The 16,787-nt window shown below is 51.3% G+C and overlaps 1 protein-coding gene and 2 long non-coding RNA genes across 4 annotated transcripts; 2 read left to right on the top strand and 1 right to left on the bottom strand.

Annotated features, from left to right (window-relative positions):
• Positions 1-369: 369 nt before the first annotated feature.
• Nuak2 (NUAK family kinase 2) lies at positions 370-16,564 on the bottom strand. Of its 2 annotated transcripts, XM_031382174.1 has the most exons (8): positions 9,745-11,313; positions 9,063-9,408; positions 8,149-8,269; positions 5,258-5,409; positions 4,913-4,978; positions 3,385-3,504; positions 2,972-3,104; positions 370-2,347 (listed from the first exon to the last, which is right to left on the bottom strand). In XM_031382174.1, exons 2-8 carry the CDS (start codon positions 9,294-9,296, stop codon positions 1,284-1,286), a joined length of 1,890 nt encoding a protein of 629 aa, XP_031238034.1. In that variant the 5' UTR covers positions 9,297-9,408; positions 9,745-11,313; the 3' UTR covers positions 370-1,283. The 2 variants fall into 2 exon arrangements, with proteins under 2 accessions (XP_031238034.1, XP_031238025.1); XM_031382165.1 differs by lacking the exons at positions 9,063-9,408; positions 9,745-11,313 and adding an exon at positions 16,184-16,564.
• Positions 9,645-13,704, top strand: LOC116099083. The gene is made up of 3 exons (XR_004122063.1): positions 9,645-10,298; positions 11,151-11,260; positions 13,494-13,704. It is a non-coding gene; the product is annotated as an uncharacterized LOC116099083 (long non-coding RNA).
• On the top strand, positions 14,073-15,853 carry LOC116099084. The gene is made up of 2 exons (XR_004122064.1): positions 14,073-14,289; positions 15,653-15,853. It is a non-coding gene; the product is annotated as an uncharacterized LOC116099084 (long non-coding RNA).
• Positions 16,565-16,787: the final 223 nt, after the last annotated feature.

The raw sequence follows: 16,787 nt of genomic DNA, 5'->3' as shown, positions 1-16,787 counted from the left end.
AGGTGTGGCTGGGGAAGGGAATCTACCAGAGAAATCCACCTGATCCATTTCTTCCTTGAGTATTAGGGAAGGAAAGAAGAATCAGGACCCTGGGCCAAGGCTTTTCTTCCAGAACGCTTAACAGACCAGGTTTAACGACAGGTGGACTAGGTGTTTTGGAAGGGTTTTTTGGGTTGTTTGTCTGTTTGTTTGATTTTATTCTTTTATGGCCCCAGGGATTGAGAAAACACATTAAACCTCACTCTGACCACCCACCTCCTAACCCCCTTGCCCTATTTTGATTAAACAGAATCCGTGTCCCATCTGTGGTCCCAAATATCAAAAGGCTCAGAGATGTGAACCCAAGTCCCCAAAGAGAACACGAGACTGTTTTTCCAGTTACCATTGCTGGTTTTAATGAGGTGTTTTTGGCCACAGATGAGAGAGAGTGGACAGGCTTGGGTGTGAAGGGACTGGAGACTCAATCCAGACGGTGCTCAAGGACATACATTTGAAAAAGCACTCCCCACCCCTTGATTAGAGGGGTATCACTGCCTAATACCCCTCTGTACATAAACCTCAATGGCACAGTGGTTTCCCCCAGAACACAGCATTCACATTACTGAAAGCAGCAAAATTCACTTAAAACAAAACAAACAAAACAAAAACCAGAAGTGAGAATCACAAAAATAAATAAGTCAGCACATTCTAGGTCCTGTCGGCCTGAGAAACAGACACATCCATCCATAGTGTGGATATCAGGAAAAGCTTCAAGGCTCAAGTCTCTGAGGTCTAAGGTGGGGCCCAGAGGCATCTGGTCCCCTTGAGATGAACTCCAACAGCAGTCCGCCTCTTTCCCGGTCTTTGAGATGCACAGCAGCAGAGACAGAGAAGACCAGAGGCTCTTTCCTCCTTAAATAAACGAGGTTACTCCACATTACCTCCAAGGAAGTTGGGGGTTCTCACCCTGGTGGTTGATGGGAGCAGGAACTTATGTGAAGGTGCACCCTGACCCTGGCAGGGAACAGGGTGGGAAATGTCCTGGGCAACGCTCATGACGTAAAGGAGTTAGGCACTTTCAGGTCACTGTGGCCCCATTCTAACACGCTGGCAGCCGGGGCTCTAGCTCCTTCCCATTCCTTCCCACATCACCTGTGCGATTTCTCTCCTCTTCCAGGTTCAGTCAGGCTGAACATGTAGAGCCCTTGATGTACTCTATACCTCACCCCCCGGGGGATCCTACCCGGGGTTCCTCGGCAAACGCTCTCAGAGCCTACCCTATACTGGGGCACTGCCTCTCCTCCTCAGCTGAGCTTTGAGCAGATTCCTAGGGCTTGTCTGTAGGCTGCCGTCACCTCTTGGCAGTCTGTCAGAGAAAAGCAGCTATCCCCCAAGGATTCCTGCCACCACCGCTTCAGGCCTTCTGAGGGAGGCTGCTCCAGCCTCCTCAGGTTGTCCACAGACACGCAGCCCCTCAGTGGGGTTTCGGGAAGCCGCTCGGGCAAGTCCAATTGGTCAAAGGACTCGGAGGACAGGATGCTGTCCTCACTCACAGCCCCCGAAGGGCGGCTGGCTCGGGCTGCAGGATGAGGGGAGGCCAGTTGGTCCAGGGAGCCAAAGGTGCTAGGGGTAGTGTCTTCTAAGGCTGTGCGGGAGAACTTGCCGTTGAGCTTGAGAATGCCCTTGCGGTGGTGGAGGAGGAGCCCCGAAGCTGGCGGAGACTTCTGCTCCACGGGGTCCCCACTCACAAACACATCGCCAGCGTCTAAGAGTTCCCCAGACTCACTGGGCTCCGGAGAGGAATAGTAACCGGATTCACGCTGCCGCGACTTCTTAAGGATGCCCTTTCTCGGGAGCAGGGCTACAGCAGGGATAGGCTGCCCTGGGGTATCAGGCACTGGTCTGAGTTCCTGAGGGTCCTCCTGTGCCTCCCCTGAGGAAGTAGAGGTCTTTTTCTTGAGAATGCCTTTCGGAAGCTTGAGGCTGTTCTTGCCAGGGCGAGAGGAGGTATCCTCAGCTGGATCTCCCTGCAGGGTCTGAGCCATGTCGTTCTCCTTCCGGGACTTCTTAAGAGAATGTTGCTGCTCCAGCCCAGGTACGGTGCTTCCACCTCCCGGCACATGCTGCTTGAAGAAGCTGCACACCTTGGCTCCATTTTCCAGGAGGGGGCGGGAGGAGCGACGTAACCAGTCCGCCATGGAGGCCCGGCCAGAGTCACCGCTAGGGTGCCCACCCTCGAGCAGAGCTTCCTGTTCCCCAACTCGGGTGGTGTAGCCCCAGTTGACCCACCAATGACTGGCTACATCCTCCAGGGTGGCCCGACGGGTGGGATTCACCATTAACAGCCACCGGATCAGGCCACAGGCATCTGTAAAGCAAAGATGAGGGCTTGAGAGCTGCGAGAACCAGCATCCAAGGTCCTCTACCACAGGCCTGCCTCATCTGAATGTGGACACTGCTTGCGCTTCTGGGTGAGTGTATTCCTCCCTCGGGTTCCACACAGGCTCAGGCCCACTCCCCAGGCCAGCTTTCCTGGTCAGACACAGGCAACTGCCTCTGTCCCACAAGCTTTCCCTCTCAGCCCTTGTTTCTCCATCTGCGGTTTTCCTTCTCTGCTGAAACTCAATTCTCTAGGACTATGCTCAATGGCAAAGCAAAGCTTTCCTATACTTTCTTCCCACTGTCTATATCTTAAATAAAGGGTCAGATTGCTCAGGATGAGGAGAAAGTCAGTAAGAATTACAATACAACTATAGCAAAGAGGATTAAGCTGGACCCTTGGGAGCTCTTCTATAGCATGCTCATATTGAAGAAAGCTGCCGGCTTCCTCAGAGGTCTCAGAGTGGAGAACAGTGGGGTGCCTCCTAATCTCCCCGGAGTTACTATGAACTGCTACCTTCTTCATCACTGTTGTCTCTAGCCACTGGATTGGGAATTATTGGCAGAGATAGCGCACCCCACGCACCCCAGCCTGGCCACAGTTCCCACTCACCAGACGGCTTGGGCGGCTCACGGTAAGCCCCGCTACTGATCTGCTTCACTAGTGCTTTATGATCCTGCCCATCAAAGGGCATGGTGCCATGTACCAGGATGTACAGGAGAACGCCCAGAGACCAGCTGTCCACCTGAGGGAGGGGGGAGGGAGGGAGGCATGCTCAGCAAAGACACAGCACGTGCTACTGACCGGAGAGAGCCACAAGCATAGGAATAGTGGGCCAGGCCATTGCCGTCCCTCTGGGTCAAGGTGGAGTGCCAGGAGGTGAGGAGAACCAGGGGACAAGAACGAGACAGGATACCAGGAGGCCTCTGTTCTGTGACTGCTCTGCTATTTCCCCCTCAAGGCTTGGCAAGCCACTGCTTTGTAGGGGTCTGAGTTTTGTGCTCCGAAAAAGGAAGCATGCTCACCTCTGGGCCCACATAGGGCTTCCCGTTGACGATCTCAGGTGAGGCATAGAGAGGGCTCCCACAGAACGTCTGGAGGAGCTTGCCTTTCTGGTACAGGTTGGAGAGGCCAAAATCAGCAATCTATAGGGTCGGGACAAACACCGGTCATGACAAAGGTTGGGTTGTTCCACGGCTCTTGGCCATCCCTTCTCCGGGGAATACAGTTTAATCTGCTGTAGTCAAAGACGCCCTTCAGCTCCTCACCTTGTTACTATCACTTTCTGTTTCCCGGAATACACAGGATCCTGGGAAAAGCCAGGCCCCAGTGGAAGGAAAGAGACACCCAACCGGCATCTCTTAGCTCACGGTGCCTTATGGCACTCAATAGGCAAGCAAGGCTGACCCGGTAACTATGTGAAGCCTGAGCTGCCCTTCTGAGCCATGGGTTCATCTCTGCCCACACCTAGGCAGAAAGCCAGGGTGGACCTGCATGGGTAAGGGGCGGAGGAGGGGGAGAGAACAAAAGTTCAAGCTGTTCACAGCCCAAGGGATGGAATCCTCTCAAAGGACTCCCCGAGCTGCTGGATTTTAGGGGCCAGAGAGCTTCTAAGATCCTCCTCCTCTTTCGCATCAGCTAGAGGTGGAGGTCAAGACCCTGAGGCTACCTGACCCTTCACCCCATCAAAGGGTCACGTGTGCAGGGTGGGGAGGGCTATTTAATGAAACCCTGGCTCCCTTGTTTATAGCTTTATTGGTGTCTTATCAAGCAGTTGCCAGGTGTGAACTGGTAATGATGTTGACGATTGGTACCAACAGAGTCTATGCCCTTCTCCAGCTTGTGTGAGTTTGCCGGCTCTGGCCTCCCTTCCCTGTCAGCATCAAAGAAACCCCACCTGCTTTCAGGAATGGCCTGGATAAGGGCTACCGACTCAGTTCCAGGATACTTCAGGACACGCAGGTCAGAAGCCATAGAGTGACCCTTGTCCTATGTCGGGTAGATCTGAGAAGGGCCAGACTGTCACCCTCCTAGTTGTTTGCCAGGCTAGCCTGTCACCTCAGCCAGCTCTTGCCCTCTTGCCCTTCCAGCCAGCCCTGAGAATCTTGTTTATTTCCTTGGTATGAACTTGTGATAGATATAAATCCAGCTGCTTCAGCATATGCATGAGAATCCAGTGTTTTTGGGAAACAGAAAGTGAGAGCAATAGGAGAGGAGCCGTAAGGACTTCTTGATTGTAGCAGATTAGACTGTGTATGCGGGTTCGCATGCAAGCACTCAGAGCAAGAGGAACGAGGCTCAGTACCTGTTGACCCCAAAGTTATAAATAATAAAAATTGACCCTAGATTAGACCCTTGCCACCCTTGTGATGTAGCTGGCCTGAGAGGCAGAGTTTTCATTTCTGTTCTAGCCCAACCTCTGCCAGTCACTAGCGGGGTGATCTTCCTTTTGAAGGCTCAGTGCCTCATCTATAAAGGAAGTGTCAGGATGGAAGATGGTCCAGGGACCCACTCACCACTTAGAGCTTTGAGAAACCAGAAGCGGGGGCTCACCTTGATATTTCCATTGGCATCTAGAAGGATGTTCTCTAGCTTGAGGTCCCGGTGAACGATCCCGTTCTAAAAGAGGAAGGGAACTGAGTCAGAGAATGTCGCCAGGGAAGGGAATAGAGACATGGGACCTCATCTACAGAACGTGACTAGTTGAGTACAGGCACACTGGGATACAAATTCACGGACAGAGTTCCAGGTCTTTTCGTGGTCAAGAGAACGAAGCCAGCGATACCCAGCATTCCTTGGTCTGAGAACCCAGAAGCCTTTCTCCGAGTCCCAGCCTTGGCGCCCCAGAAACACCCTCCCCCCAAAGAACATGACTGGGTCTGGTGGGTGGCTGCTCACCTGGTGGCAATAATGCAGGGCAGACACGATCTGTCGGAAGAAATGCCTGGCGTCCCGCTCACTCAGCCGTGGCCGCTCGCTGATGTAATCATACAGATCGCCTCGGCTGGCATACTCCATGACAATCACAATCTTGCTGCTGTTCTCAAACACTGGAGAGGGCAAGCGAGAATGTCAGGCCTCCCGGAGAACATGGCTCCCACCTCACCCCAGATAGGACGTCCCCGTGGAATGTCTGCTACAGGGGACAGTCGGGCAGCAGGGCAAGCGAATAAGGGCAGAAGAGCCTATGAAGAAGAACTCAGGGCCTTCTTGGAGAAGCAAACCAAGACCTGAGGTCAGTGGCTGCGCTTAGGCTTTTGAGGACTCTGCAATCTCCCAGGAAGGCAGAGATATCGCTGTAGGAGTAAAAGGCGGCGGCGGGGGGGGGGGGCTCTCTGAGACCCTACACTTCATCTTATGACCTTGATCAAATCGCTACTAGATCTACCAATGAGCATGCAGAGTTGCTGGATGAGCTTGGAGACGGACGGAAACCCTTGGTTTCCTTCCTCGAGGTCAGGCAACAGCCACTTCCCAGGTCTCAGGCGAGAAACAGGCAAGAAGACAGTGACAGACAGCGCTTGGTACAGTATTTGATACATGAGAAAGTGCTCAAGAAACAGGACCTATTACTGTATTCTGTTCTCGTGTATAGTTCTCAACCCTGAGACCTGCCCTGTGCCTGTGAGAGCTGAGACGGCCTTGAGTCCTGCTACCATTCAGAATAGGCAGGAGAGGTCCGGAGTGCATATGGCCTCGATCACAGAGGCAATCAATAAAGATGTGGTAATTAAATTGGCTGGCTGGCTGGCTTCTTGGCAGTCAGCTTACCTCAGTTAGCCCATCTCCAATGTGTAGGAGGGGCCGTCTCACCACCCCAGGCCGAGTCCTGGCTCTGGTCCTCTAAAAACGTAGAAAATAACTGGCTCATCCAACTGGCCCTTCAGCTGGTGTGTCTGTCAGAACACGCTAGCCTATGACATCGCATCTCTGTGTTAAACAGGTCCTATGAGTTTGGCTCGCTGGGCCAGCCCCGGAGCCTTTGAGAAGAAGCTAAGGGGTGAGTCCTCAGCTTCCAAGGCCAGAAAAAGACCTGTGGTGCTGTTTTCCAGGTGAACATGGTGGCCCAGACTCTTAGGGGTGCCTGCCTGACTCCTCACATGTGGTTCTCAGTTTACATGCTAGGAACTAAAAATAAAGAGCCGGCGTGGCACATTGTGAGGAACATTAGAAGTCAGCCCCAAGGGCTGGAGAAATGGCTCAGCGGGTAAGAGCACTGACTGCTCTTCCCAAGGTCCTGAGTTCAAATCCTAGCAACCACATGGTGGCTCACAACCACCCGTAATGAGATCTGACCCCCTCTTCTGGTGCGTCTGGAGTCAGCTACAGTGTACTTCCATATAATAAATAAATCTTTAAAAAAAAAAAAAAGAAGTCAATCCCAGCATTCCCGTAGGCCAAAACATCTAGAGTCTATAGCAAGAATCTGGAGGAACCCTTTAGGCACCAGTAACAGTGATGCCCTGGGCCTGGACCATCAACACGCTCGAGTGTGTGTGCCCACAAGTGCTCACACCCTCAAAACAAAGCAAAAAAACAACAACAATGAAAACACAACAAGGCAAAACCCTGAGCATCAGTCCAAGTCTCTGACCCCAGTGGGAACTGGGTATGGAGAGAATTCACATATACACCAAATCATGTACATGCCTATGGGGGGCGGGCACGTGCACACACACTGCCAATCACCGCTGTTCCCGGAGGGAAGAAAAGAGAAATACCATTAGCCTTCTCCGCCACTTGTCTGGGCTCCTCATGGGATAGACTCAAGCCACAGGGTCATAGCAGTAGCTTTGCCCTTTATCTTCCTATGAACCTGAGAGTAGAGACATTTCTATTCATCCTACCAGGAATCCTCAGACAAAAATCACTCCAGACAAAAAAACCACTCCAGACAAGTCCACAGGCTCCTCCCTCCCTTCCCTCCTCCTGCTGCCCCTGTGATCCCGGTTACTGAAGTTACATAAAGACTTGAAGCAGACAGGTGTACGTAGGAGGGCATTCTCCTTTCTTCCCTCGTCACCCCCTCCTGCTCACTTTGTTGTCTGGGCCACAAGAACAGGGCAGCCAGAGTGATCAAGCCAGAACTGATGTCAGAAGAGAGGCAAGAGAGGCAAGAATAAATAAAGCCATGCAGGAGTGATTCAGGGGCACAAGGCGACTTCAGGAGGCCCGGCTAACAGAGGACTGTTGAACAGCACCCACACACCTGAGACAGGTGCCTCTCCCGGGTTGCTAAGGATCTAGTGGGGTTGGGAGGCAGTGGTACTAGGGGAAAATTCAACAACAAAACGCTTGCAGTCTGGGATGAGGATGCAGCTCAATTTACAGCATTCACCCACTTAGCAAGTGTGGGATTCTAGGTAGGACCCCAGCCATGCTACAAAAACACAAACAAACCTATGGCTTTTCCACTTAGAGAGTACTTGGCGACAGTATCCAGTTGGATTTTTTTTTGCAACTACCCTATGATATAGATGGATTGTGCCATTTTGTTAAGGGAGAAGTCCTGTGTCACGTGGCAGGGTTTTAAATCCAGCTTTTGCAACTCCAAAGCCATGATCACTCTTACTTCCCCTTTTAAGAGAACTTTATTTGTTTATGTATTTATTTAAAGGCAGGGTCCTGTTATTCACCTTTGGCTGATCTCAAATTTATATTCCTCTTGTCTCAAGCCTCCTAGGGCTGGGGTTACAGGCATTGCCACTGGGCACATGCTACTTCTTTGTGTTGGCAGCCCCTCACTTCCGGATTCCTGTCTCCCAGCTCCAAATGTCCCACTACTGTACCTTCATGGATGGCGATGATGTGGGGGTGGTTGAGCGAGGACATGACCTCAATCTCCCTCCGTATGTGCAACAGATCCTGCTCATCTTTGATTTTGTCTTTCCTGATTGACTTGATGGCCACCTGGGAACAGAGGATGCAGGAGATTAAGGAGAAAGGTCTAGTAACGTAGAGTTATCTCTGAGGATGCTCCATGAGCCCCCCCTCCCCTCGTCCTGGTACTCTGCCTGAAGCTGCAACACAAAGGAGGTACCAAGAGCGGCCACCCACCTTCACCAGGGCAGGTGACGGCAATTTGAAGATCGCCTTGTCAAGAAAAGGTTGTCACCTGAGTCCAGTGCAGTCAAAACAGCACTGACTAATGACCCCATTTTTAAAGTCTACGGATGAACAAGAAACGTAACGGCCTGCACCTGTGTGAGGCTTGATGCTTCAGGATTCACAAATCAAATACGCGCAGTGCCTCCAAAGGACAATGAGCACCCCAAGGACAAGGACCTGGTGAGGACTTGCTCAGGACGATTCGCTCAGCACTTGATGCCAGGTAGAGGACCTGGCACACATTAGTCAGCGAATAGCAATTTACCGCATGAGTAAATATACTGGTCCTCACAAGAGCTCTGGAAAACGGATGAAGGGAAGAGCATCCTCACCCTCGGCCACTGGTGAAGAAGCTGAAAACCCAACCGGTCAAATGCTTTCCTTAAAGTCACAGCAGAGGACCAGATGCCCTCTGCAGATGAACAAACATACATCCCGAGAAAACAGCCATACACCTTAAAGAAAAGCATTTTATTTTGTACTGGGATTGGGATGATTTCCAACACTATGGATATGTTTAAAATGCTAGCAAGTTATTTGCCATAATAAAAAAGATCAAAACAAAACAAGAAAACAAAAACAAAAACAAAACTACCCTCCAGTGAGCAGTCTTCAAAGTCCAGGTAAGGATTGTCCAACAACAAGCAAACAAGTAGACAGAGGGATAGTCCTCCGGGGCTCCCTGTCTTACAGGGTCTGAAAGGTGGAAAAGGATTAAGACCTCCAGCTGGTATGTGGCTGGGCTCAGGAAAGGTGGGTACAGAGGAAACAGAGACAGAGGAGCTACAGACCAATACCTAAGAGCTTCCATCTTTCTGGTCCATGGCATTCTCTAGAGTGGAGTGAATGGAATCCACAGAGCCAGGACCCAGGATGCCTGGTTCTCTGGTTGTATCCTAGTGGCTGTGGGCAAGTCCTACCCTTCTCAGCGCCTCAGTTGCCTTTATGTGAAATAAACAAATTGAACTAAGTAGTCTGGGGTGGGGTGGGAAAGGGGCTTTCTTTCCTGCTCTGGTCTGTACAAAAAGCTAGTGGCCCTCAGGCTGGGTGAGGGTTGGGTGTCCCAGGTCAGTCAGTTCCTGGCAAGTTCTGGCCAAGGACACCAACAGAATGGGAAACACAGGACTTCCTTTTCACCCAAGTAATGAGAAATATGAAGGCCCAGTCTGAGGTAAACAGCTCCTCCTTCAATTTCCCAGGAGGGCTGGCCTCCCCCTCTGGATTCAAAAGGAGACAGAAAGGAAACCCCAGCTCAAGGGGCGGGGCCTCTAATCCACCCTTTCACAGGCTCCGGAGGTAGACAATAGCTTCAGCTCTCTGGACAGCAGGCTCTTTCGGTTTGTGCTCCCCATCTGACAAGAATGCGGAATAGCCCTAATCCTGTCAGAGGAGTTGCTCACAATGCCCATAGCCCGGTCACCCCGGCAACGGGCCAGGGATGGCGTGCCCTCCGCCCCATCAGGCCCTAAAGCTGCATTGCTGAAAGGGGCCAGACCCCATTCTCACCCCTCCCAAGAACAGGGCAGGGAGGACAATGGCAGATGGTCACCATGGAGCCTCATCCCTGAGAGGCCCAGCACAGGGGGGATGATGCAGATGGGAAGATCTGTCTGCTTCTACATTCAGCTCTAACCCCACTCCCTAAAGAGCTAGGCAGAAAACCCCAGGGCTTAGAACAGGGGAGCAGGGCAAAGACTTTGAATATCCCTTCAACTAGGAGATCCCCCTCTCTCTCTCCTCCATTCCACACAGAGCAATACTCCCACACGCCGCTTCTCTACGTGGCTTTTCTCACCCTGAAGGGGAGATTGCATGGCCTCCTCTCTTCTCTGTAAGTCTTTGTTTCAGGGAAACCAGACAATGAGTAAAGGGCTGTGAACTCTTTAGAGACAAAGATCTGTAAAAGATCTATTAGTAGGTAGTAAAAACAGTCATATGTAAACACACACCACTATCTAGACAACTAAAAATACCTGAGTGCTTAAAATGCACTCAGGCAAAGACTAGGCAGACGTCAGGTGCAGTCGTGTACACACACGTGTATAGAATACTGAGATGGCGTCATAGGCTGAGGGACAGAGCTCTAAGAGTATAGGGGCCAAAAGAAATGATCTTCCAAAACAGATTTTTGAAGGTGCTAGGAATTATTTGGTATGGCTAGTGGGCACACAGGTATCAAGATCCACTTCTTCTAGCCTGAAATTCTAATTTCACCCCGTTTCATTCTCCTATGAGATATCAGAGGAGTGGGGAGCTATCAGTGAACCCCCAATTATCTACAGTAGGTCCCAGGAGATCCTGTCTAGCACCTCCCAGGAAGGAAACAAGGCATGTTATTGGTCCTCCATCAGTCCCCAAAAGGCTGACAGACAGGATGGACTGATTTGTCACTGGCATGGTGGGGCTAGGCCATTGTTCCCAAATTCTACCAGCCCTAGTATATCAAAGGAAGTTCAATCTCCTACTACTCAAGACTAGAAAGAGCCCTGCGTACAGAAGGCCCTTAACAGCTGTATACTAGCGAACACTCGGTATTACAAATATCTGTTAAGTCCCTGGATGATCTTTGCCTGAAGGAACCAGTGACCAGATAAAGTTTCCCGCTCCCCTCCCTCCCAGGCCTGGGTGGAGTCTCCCTCAGTTACAAGAACTCATTTCTAGAGACCTTTGTTCTCACCTGTAGGATTATTGGCAACTGTGCCTAAGGATGAAAATAAGCTGACTGAAGCCTAGGAAGAAGATACCAACTACAGACGGGTACCCAACCCAAAGGGAGGACGGCCACAGGCCAAGGTGTTTGTCCTGACGCAAGTTTTTGGTTTTTGTTTTTAATTTTTGTAAATTTGTTAATTTTACATGTATGTGTGTTTTGTTTGCATGTATAAGTATGTGCACTGTTTCTGTATGCCTGGTGCCCAGAGAGGTCTGTAGAGGGTGTCAGATCCCCTGGAAATGGAGTTACAGATGGTTGTGATGGTGTGGGTACTGGGAATGGAACCTGGGTGGTCTGGAAGAGTAAGCAAGTGCTGTTAACCACTGAAGTCTCACTTCAGCTCCCTGTGACACAATTACCAACATCACCCTCTTTGCCCTGCATATTACCTACATTTAATCAATTTATTATATGGCCATCACACTCTGAGGTAGAAGAAGGAACAACAGACCGAGGATGATTCTGTATATGTGAATACATGGCCAGCTGTGTGGGCCCTGTGAACCCAGGCACCTGATTCGCATTTGTCTGTCTCAAGTCAAGCAACACAAGGCACAGAAAGCTAGGAGAATCTGGCTAACTGGGCTGTCTAGTTTGTTTGATAAGGTTTATTTATTTTTACCTTACGCATGTGGGTGTTTTGCCTGTGTGCCACGCATGTGTACCACAGACACACAATGCCACACATGGAAGTCAGCAGAGGGTTTTAGATCCCCTGAATTGGAGTTACCGATGGTTCTGAGCAGTCAGCCACATGGGGGTGGTGGGGGTGCTGGGAACCAAACCCAGGTTCTCTACAAGGGCAGAAAGTGCTCTTAACTACTCAGCTATCACTGCACCCCTGGGTTGTCTAGCTTTAAAGTCCTGGCTTGTGGAAGGATTTGGGGAGCATTGGGAGTGGCTTTCTCTACTTGGAAGAGCATGGGGAACCAGCCCAGGAGAAAACTGTTTCAGATATGGAAGGATGGGTGAGGTTTTCAGCTAAGACAGTGGGCTAGGAGAGGGAATCAGAACATGCCAGGCAGGTCAGGTCGGGGTGGATCTCCAAGTTCCCTTCCATGCTTCAGCGTTCTGTGTACAGCTTCTTCAGAAATAGGTCACCACAATGTCAGGAAGGAGCCATCTAAGGACTGTTGCTAGGCCATTGTGCTTGGCCATGTTAACTGCCAGAGTATAATACCTGCTGAATTTTCTCGTCCTTGAAGCTCTGCGATTTCATAAAGGCAGCAAAGCTAACTCCTCAACCAGCAGTGAACACTTCAGAAAGATAAATTCACTTCCCCAAAGTTCGTCCACGCACAGGACAGGAGGGGACGCTAGTATCTCAGAAGACAAAAGTTCCTTGGAGATGTCCAATCCCGCCCCTCCCCATCCCTGGAGAAGTGACTGCCCGTATCTTGCCATGGGCCATGTTGTGTGTGCCACTCCTTCCACTTAAAACATGCCCACTCTTTGCCAACACCCTGAGGAGTTGGTACTGAGGCTCCATGGGTAAATACCTCCTCTCTCCCAGAGCTTGGATTAGGAATGATCTGTGTTCAGGTGATCAAAAAAGCTTTAGAAAGAAAAAGAAGGGAAGTGGGTGGGGAGGGCAAGAGATGCTGGTTCTGGGTGCTGGGAGAGATGGTCCAAGTTGGGCATCTCTGGTCACAGCCAAGATCCTTGACTCCTTTCTGCCCTTTCGTGGGAAGCAGGCAAGGAGTTGGATGATGACCCACTTAGATAGTGCCGGAGAGGTTAGGTTAGGGAGTCCTGGCTGAGCAGCAGGGATGTGCCACCCTACCAGGAGCTAGACAGGGACCAGGAGCTGTGTAGGTAACCTGAGCCATCTCCCCCAGTCCCATATAATGCCACCTCCTCCCTGCCTCCTTCTAGCCCACTCTGCCAGGTTCCTGAGCAAGGAGCTGCTCTGCCCAGCCCTTTTGTGTGGTTTGGCTGGAGCCCAAGGACAAGAGTCGCCTGCAGCCTCCCTCCCTGCTGCTGAGCAGGCAGGTGCAGGAGGATCTGGGAGGGCAGCATCTTGCCCAACAAGCCTTTGGCAGCTGGCCAACAGGAGTCCTTCTCTGAAGTTGGCTGAATGAGAGACGAGGGCTTTGAACAAAGCAGAGACCATAGGGATTCAACTCAAGAAGACTGAGCCCAAATCCACGCTTCTTATTGAGGCAGGAGAGGACCAGGGTAAGAGAGTTCCCTAGGTCAAAGCCACCCTTACCAGGACAATAAGCCCCATGAGTCTGAGACACTGCTAAGATTTTAGATATTATTTTATTTAATCCCAGGGAAACCCATGACATTATCATCTGCATTTTACAGATAAGGACACCGAGGGACACAGAGAGGTAACGCATCTGTCAAGCAAGGGAAAGCACAATTGGACACTTTGCAGGAACACAATATCCTTCGTTCCTTCACCCAGGACCCTTCAGCACAGAAGGGGGCTTCCCAGTGACGTCTCCCACTCTAAACATTGCCTGCGGTGCTGGGAGGGCAGCTGTAGCTAGCCGAGGGATGACAAAGCACTCAGAGGCAAGCCCGGGCTCATCTCAAAACTACCTTCTAGACCAAGACTCAGCACTTGGTCATCCAAGGCTTATGGTGGACAAGTCTGGAGGTTTTACTGCAGGTCTGCCATTGCCCAGCCAGAAGATAAGTCACTTCCCCTCTCTGGGCCTCAGTTCCCTCATCTGCCAATGAAGGAAGCAGCTTGTCTCCACTGTTTCCCACTGAGCAATTGAAAATGTAAAAGGAGCAGAAGCAATGGGACCCCACAGAACTGCTCACATGGGATCCCTTCCTGCTGGTCCTGGCATCCCTTAGGGGTGACTGAGACATCCATGCAGATCAGACCAAAGGCTTTGCTGAGACCCCGGCATGTGTTTTTCTCTTTAGGGAGAGAGGTTGGCCAAGGGGAGCCAGGAGACTCACAGGAGGAAATGTCATTTGGATACCAGGAATGTGTCTGAGATCCAGAGCAAATATTTGTTTTTCCTCTGATGCCCTCCTGGGGCAGCCATTAGTCCCCCCACCTGTCCCTCCCTGCAGATAATACCATGGGACCCTGCTTAACCATCTCTACAAGAGAAGAGTGGGAAACGGAGCTGCAAACATGGTGAGAAATTCCAGGAGGCAGGAGGCTTTCCTGGAAGCGAGCTCCCACCAAGAGCCCCAGCTCCTCTGAGTAAGACCTAAGCAGCAGCTCCATGTCCCTCTCCCCCCACTGAAGTGTCGGAAGCTTCATCTCTTTAGGGAGATCAGTGAAGATGTAAGGGTGGGTGGGTGGGGGTGAGGGCACTGTTCCAGGATTGAGAAATCATTAGCACAGCAGAGAGCTGCTCTCCAAGAAAGAGGGGGGGGGACCCTGAGCAAACTCTCAACAGCAAGCCTGGGTGGTCTGGTTGGGGAGTTTCAGAGCCTACTCTCCACATTTGCTGATCTTGGCTCCTGGCATGCGGAAAGACACATGAACCTGGGAGTTCACTCTGATTCTCTCTGTTTTGATGCAAGAGTCATTGATTTACTTCAAAATCAAATGTGGTCTCTCTCTCCTCTCTCTCTCTCTCTCTCTCTCTCTCTCTCTCTCTCTCTCTCTCTGTCTGTCTGTCTCTCTCTCTCTCTGTGTGTGTGTGTGTGTGTATGTGTGTGTGTGTAAGGCAGTGACCTCAGTCAAGAGCTGATGGGAACTCTGAACTTTGATCTCAGTTTCTCAAACACTCTATCTCCCTCAACCCACTCTTCCCACAGCAAGTGACATGGGACACAAGTCACTATTAGCAACTATTTTCTAGCTAAGCCCGTAGACAAAGCCTGGGCCCTGAAGTCTCAAGCCTGGAGCCTCTGGGGCCCTGGCACTTTATAGAAAGGGAAAGAAAAGAGAGCCCGGAAGTACACGATTGCCCAATAACTGTAACCTGGCAGCGGGTGACTGGGGACTGTGCCAGGCCTAAGCAGGAAAAACATACTTGCTCCTATTGATGGGGTTATAATCCACTCCTTTCTCCAACATCCACTCTCCTTCACCAATGAAATGACTTCTTGAATTTCAAACCAGCTATTGGCTGCAAAAGCAAACAATTAGGGGAGAGGACCATTGCCATAATCAATAGGGCAAATGATGGCTGCCCATACACACCTCCTCACAGCCGTCATCCACAGGACCTGCCTAAACCATCTGCTCTGAAGCTTGCTAAGATGTGAATTATAGACCTTTTATAAAATACTTCCCTTGGTAGGAAATGAGAGACTGCGCATTTTAAACAAGTACCCAGCCAATACCCAGGCCCCCTAAACTGGAGTGAAAGAAACATTGTTGTATAACTTTTGGTAAATTTGCTATCCTTTCAAGGGGACGTTTCCAGACAAAAGTATTCATTCTCAACCCAGGATCTATGATCAGGGCTCCTGTGCAATCACATTTATATCTTACTTTTCCAAGCAGCCTTGTGAGACAGGCTGTGTTCTCTCTATTTTTGCAGAAGGGGAAACAGAAAACAGAGATGGAGGAACTTGCTCAGAGTTACGGATTACTATTACGACAACACACGCGTGAATCAAAGCGGCAAGTTCCCCAAAGGCCTCACACCCAAAGACGTGGCTGGAGTGCTGGGAGATATAGTGGGCCTGGCATTCGGGCCTGGTTTTTACATTTCCCAGAATAAAAGCCCATCACAACGAAACTCTGCTTCATCTCGGCTGGAAAGGCCCCAAAGTGTCAAGAATTCAAAGTTAAAGATCTCCACACCTCATCCATCTACTGAGATCTGGTGCTTTTCCTCCTTCCATTCTACTCTGTTGACGTTTGTTCCAGTCAAAATTCAAATTAAGTCCCATCTTCTCAAACCACAGGCATCTAGTGAAGCTAAGGTCCTCAGGTCCATGAGCAACTGTCCAGTAAACCACGGACAGACACATCTAAAATGCGAGCGCCTGGCAACTCAGGCGAGGACACCGCAAGGGACGCGCTGTGAGCGAGCTCCCGAGAGCCGGGAGCCGCGAGGGACACTCACCAGGCGTCCCGAGCTCTCTCGTGCCTTCTTCACCTTCCCGTAGGTACCCTTGCCCAGGGTCTCCAGGAACTCGTAGCGGTGCCGCAGGTTGTGTTTGTGATGGTGCCGCTTCACCGCCTGCTTCTTCATCAGAGGCTTGGGCGACTTGATGAGCCCGTCCGCCAGCGGCCGGACGCTCTCCGTGGCCAGGGCGGAGGCAGAGGGAGCCTGGATCGCGCGCCGGGGTACGGCCACCGACTCCATTGATGCGGGGACGGCGAGGCCGAGGGGGTCGGGCAGCAGCAGCAGCGCGCGGAGAGCCGCGGGCTCAGAGGTCACAGCCGTACCCGGGCACGCTAGAAAGCCCCGCGTTCCAAATTGCTATAAAACGTTTCGAGGGGGAAATGTCCTGGCCACGCCCCTGCGTCCCATTGGCCGGCTTGCCGGCTACTCGTGACCAAGGCCTCTCTCATTGGTCCAACCGCTCCTGCCCCGCTCCTCCCCTTGGCTAGGCGCGGAAAGGTGTGAATGGAGCCCCGCCCACCTGGACCCGAGGCCCAGGAATGCGAGAAAGGAGGCAGAGCCCGAATTTGTACCGAAGTGCCAGTCCTTAAAGGCTCTCTGA

This window comes from Mastomys coucha, unplaced genomic scaffold, assembly GCF_008632895.1.
Source record: "Mastomys coucha isolate ucsf_1 unplaced genomic scaffold, UCSF_Mcou_1 pScaffold1, whole genome shotgun sequence".
Taxonomy (NCBI): Eukaryota; Metazoa; Chordata; class Mammalia; order Rodentia; family Muridae; genus Mastomys; species Mastomys coucha.
The sequence above is the reverse complement of the archived record's forward strand: the minus strand, read 5'-3'. Positions and strand labels throughout refer to the sequence as shown.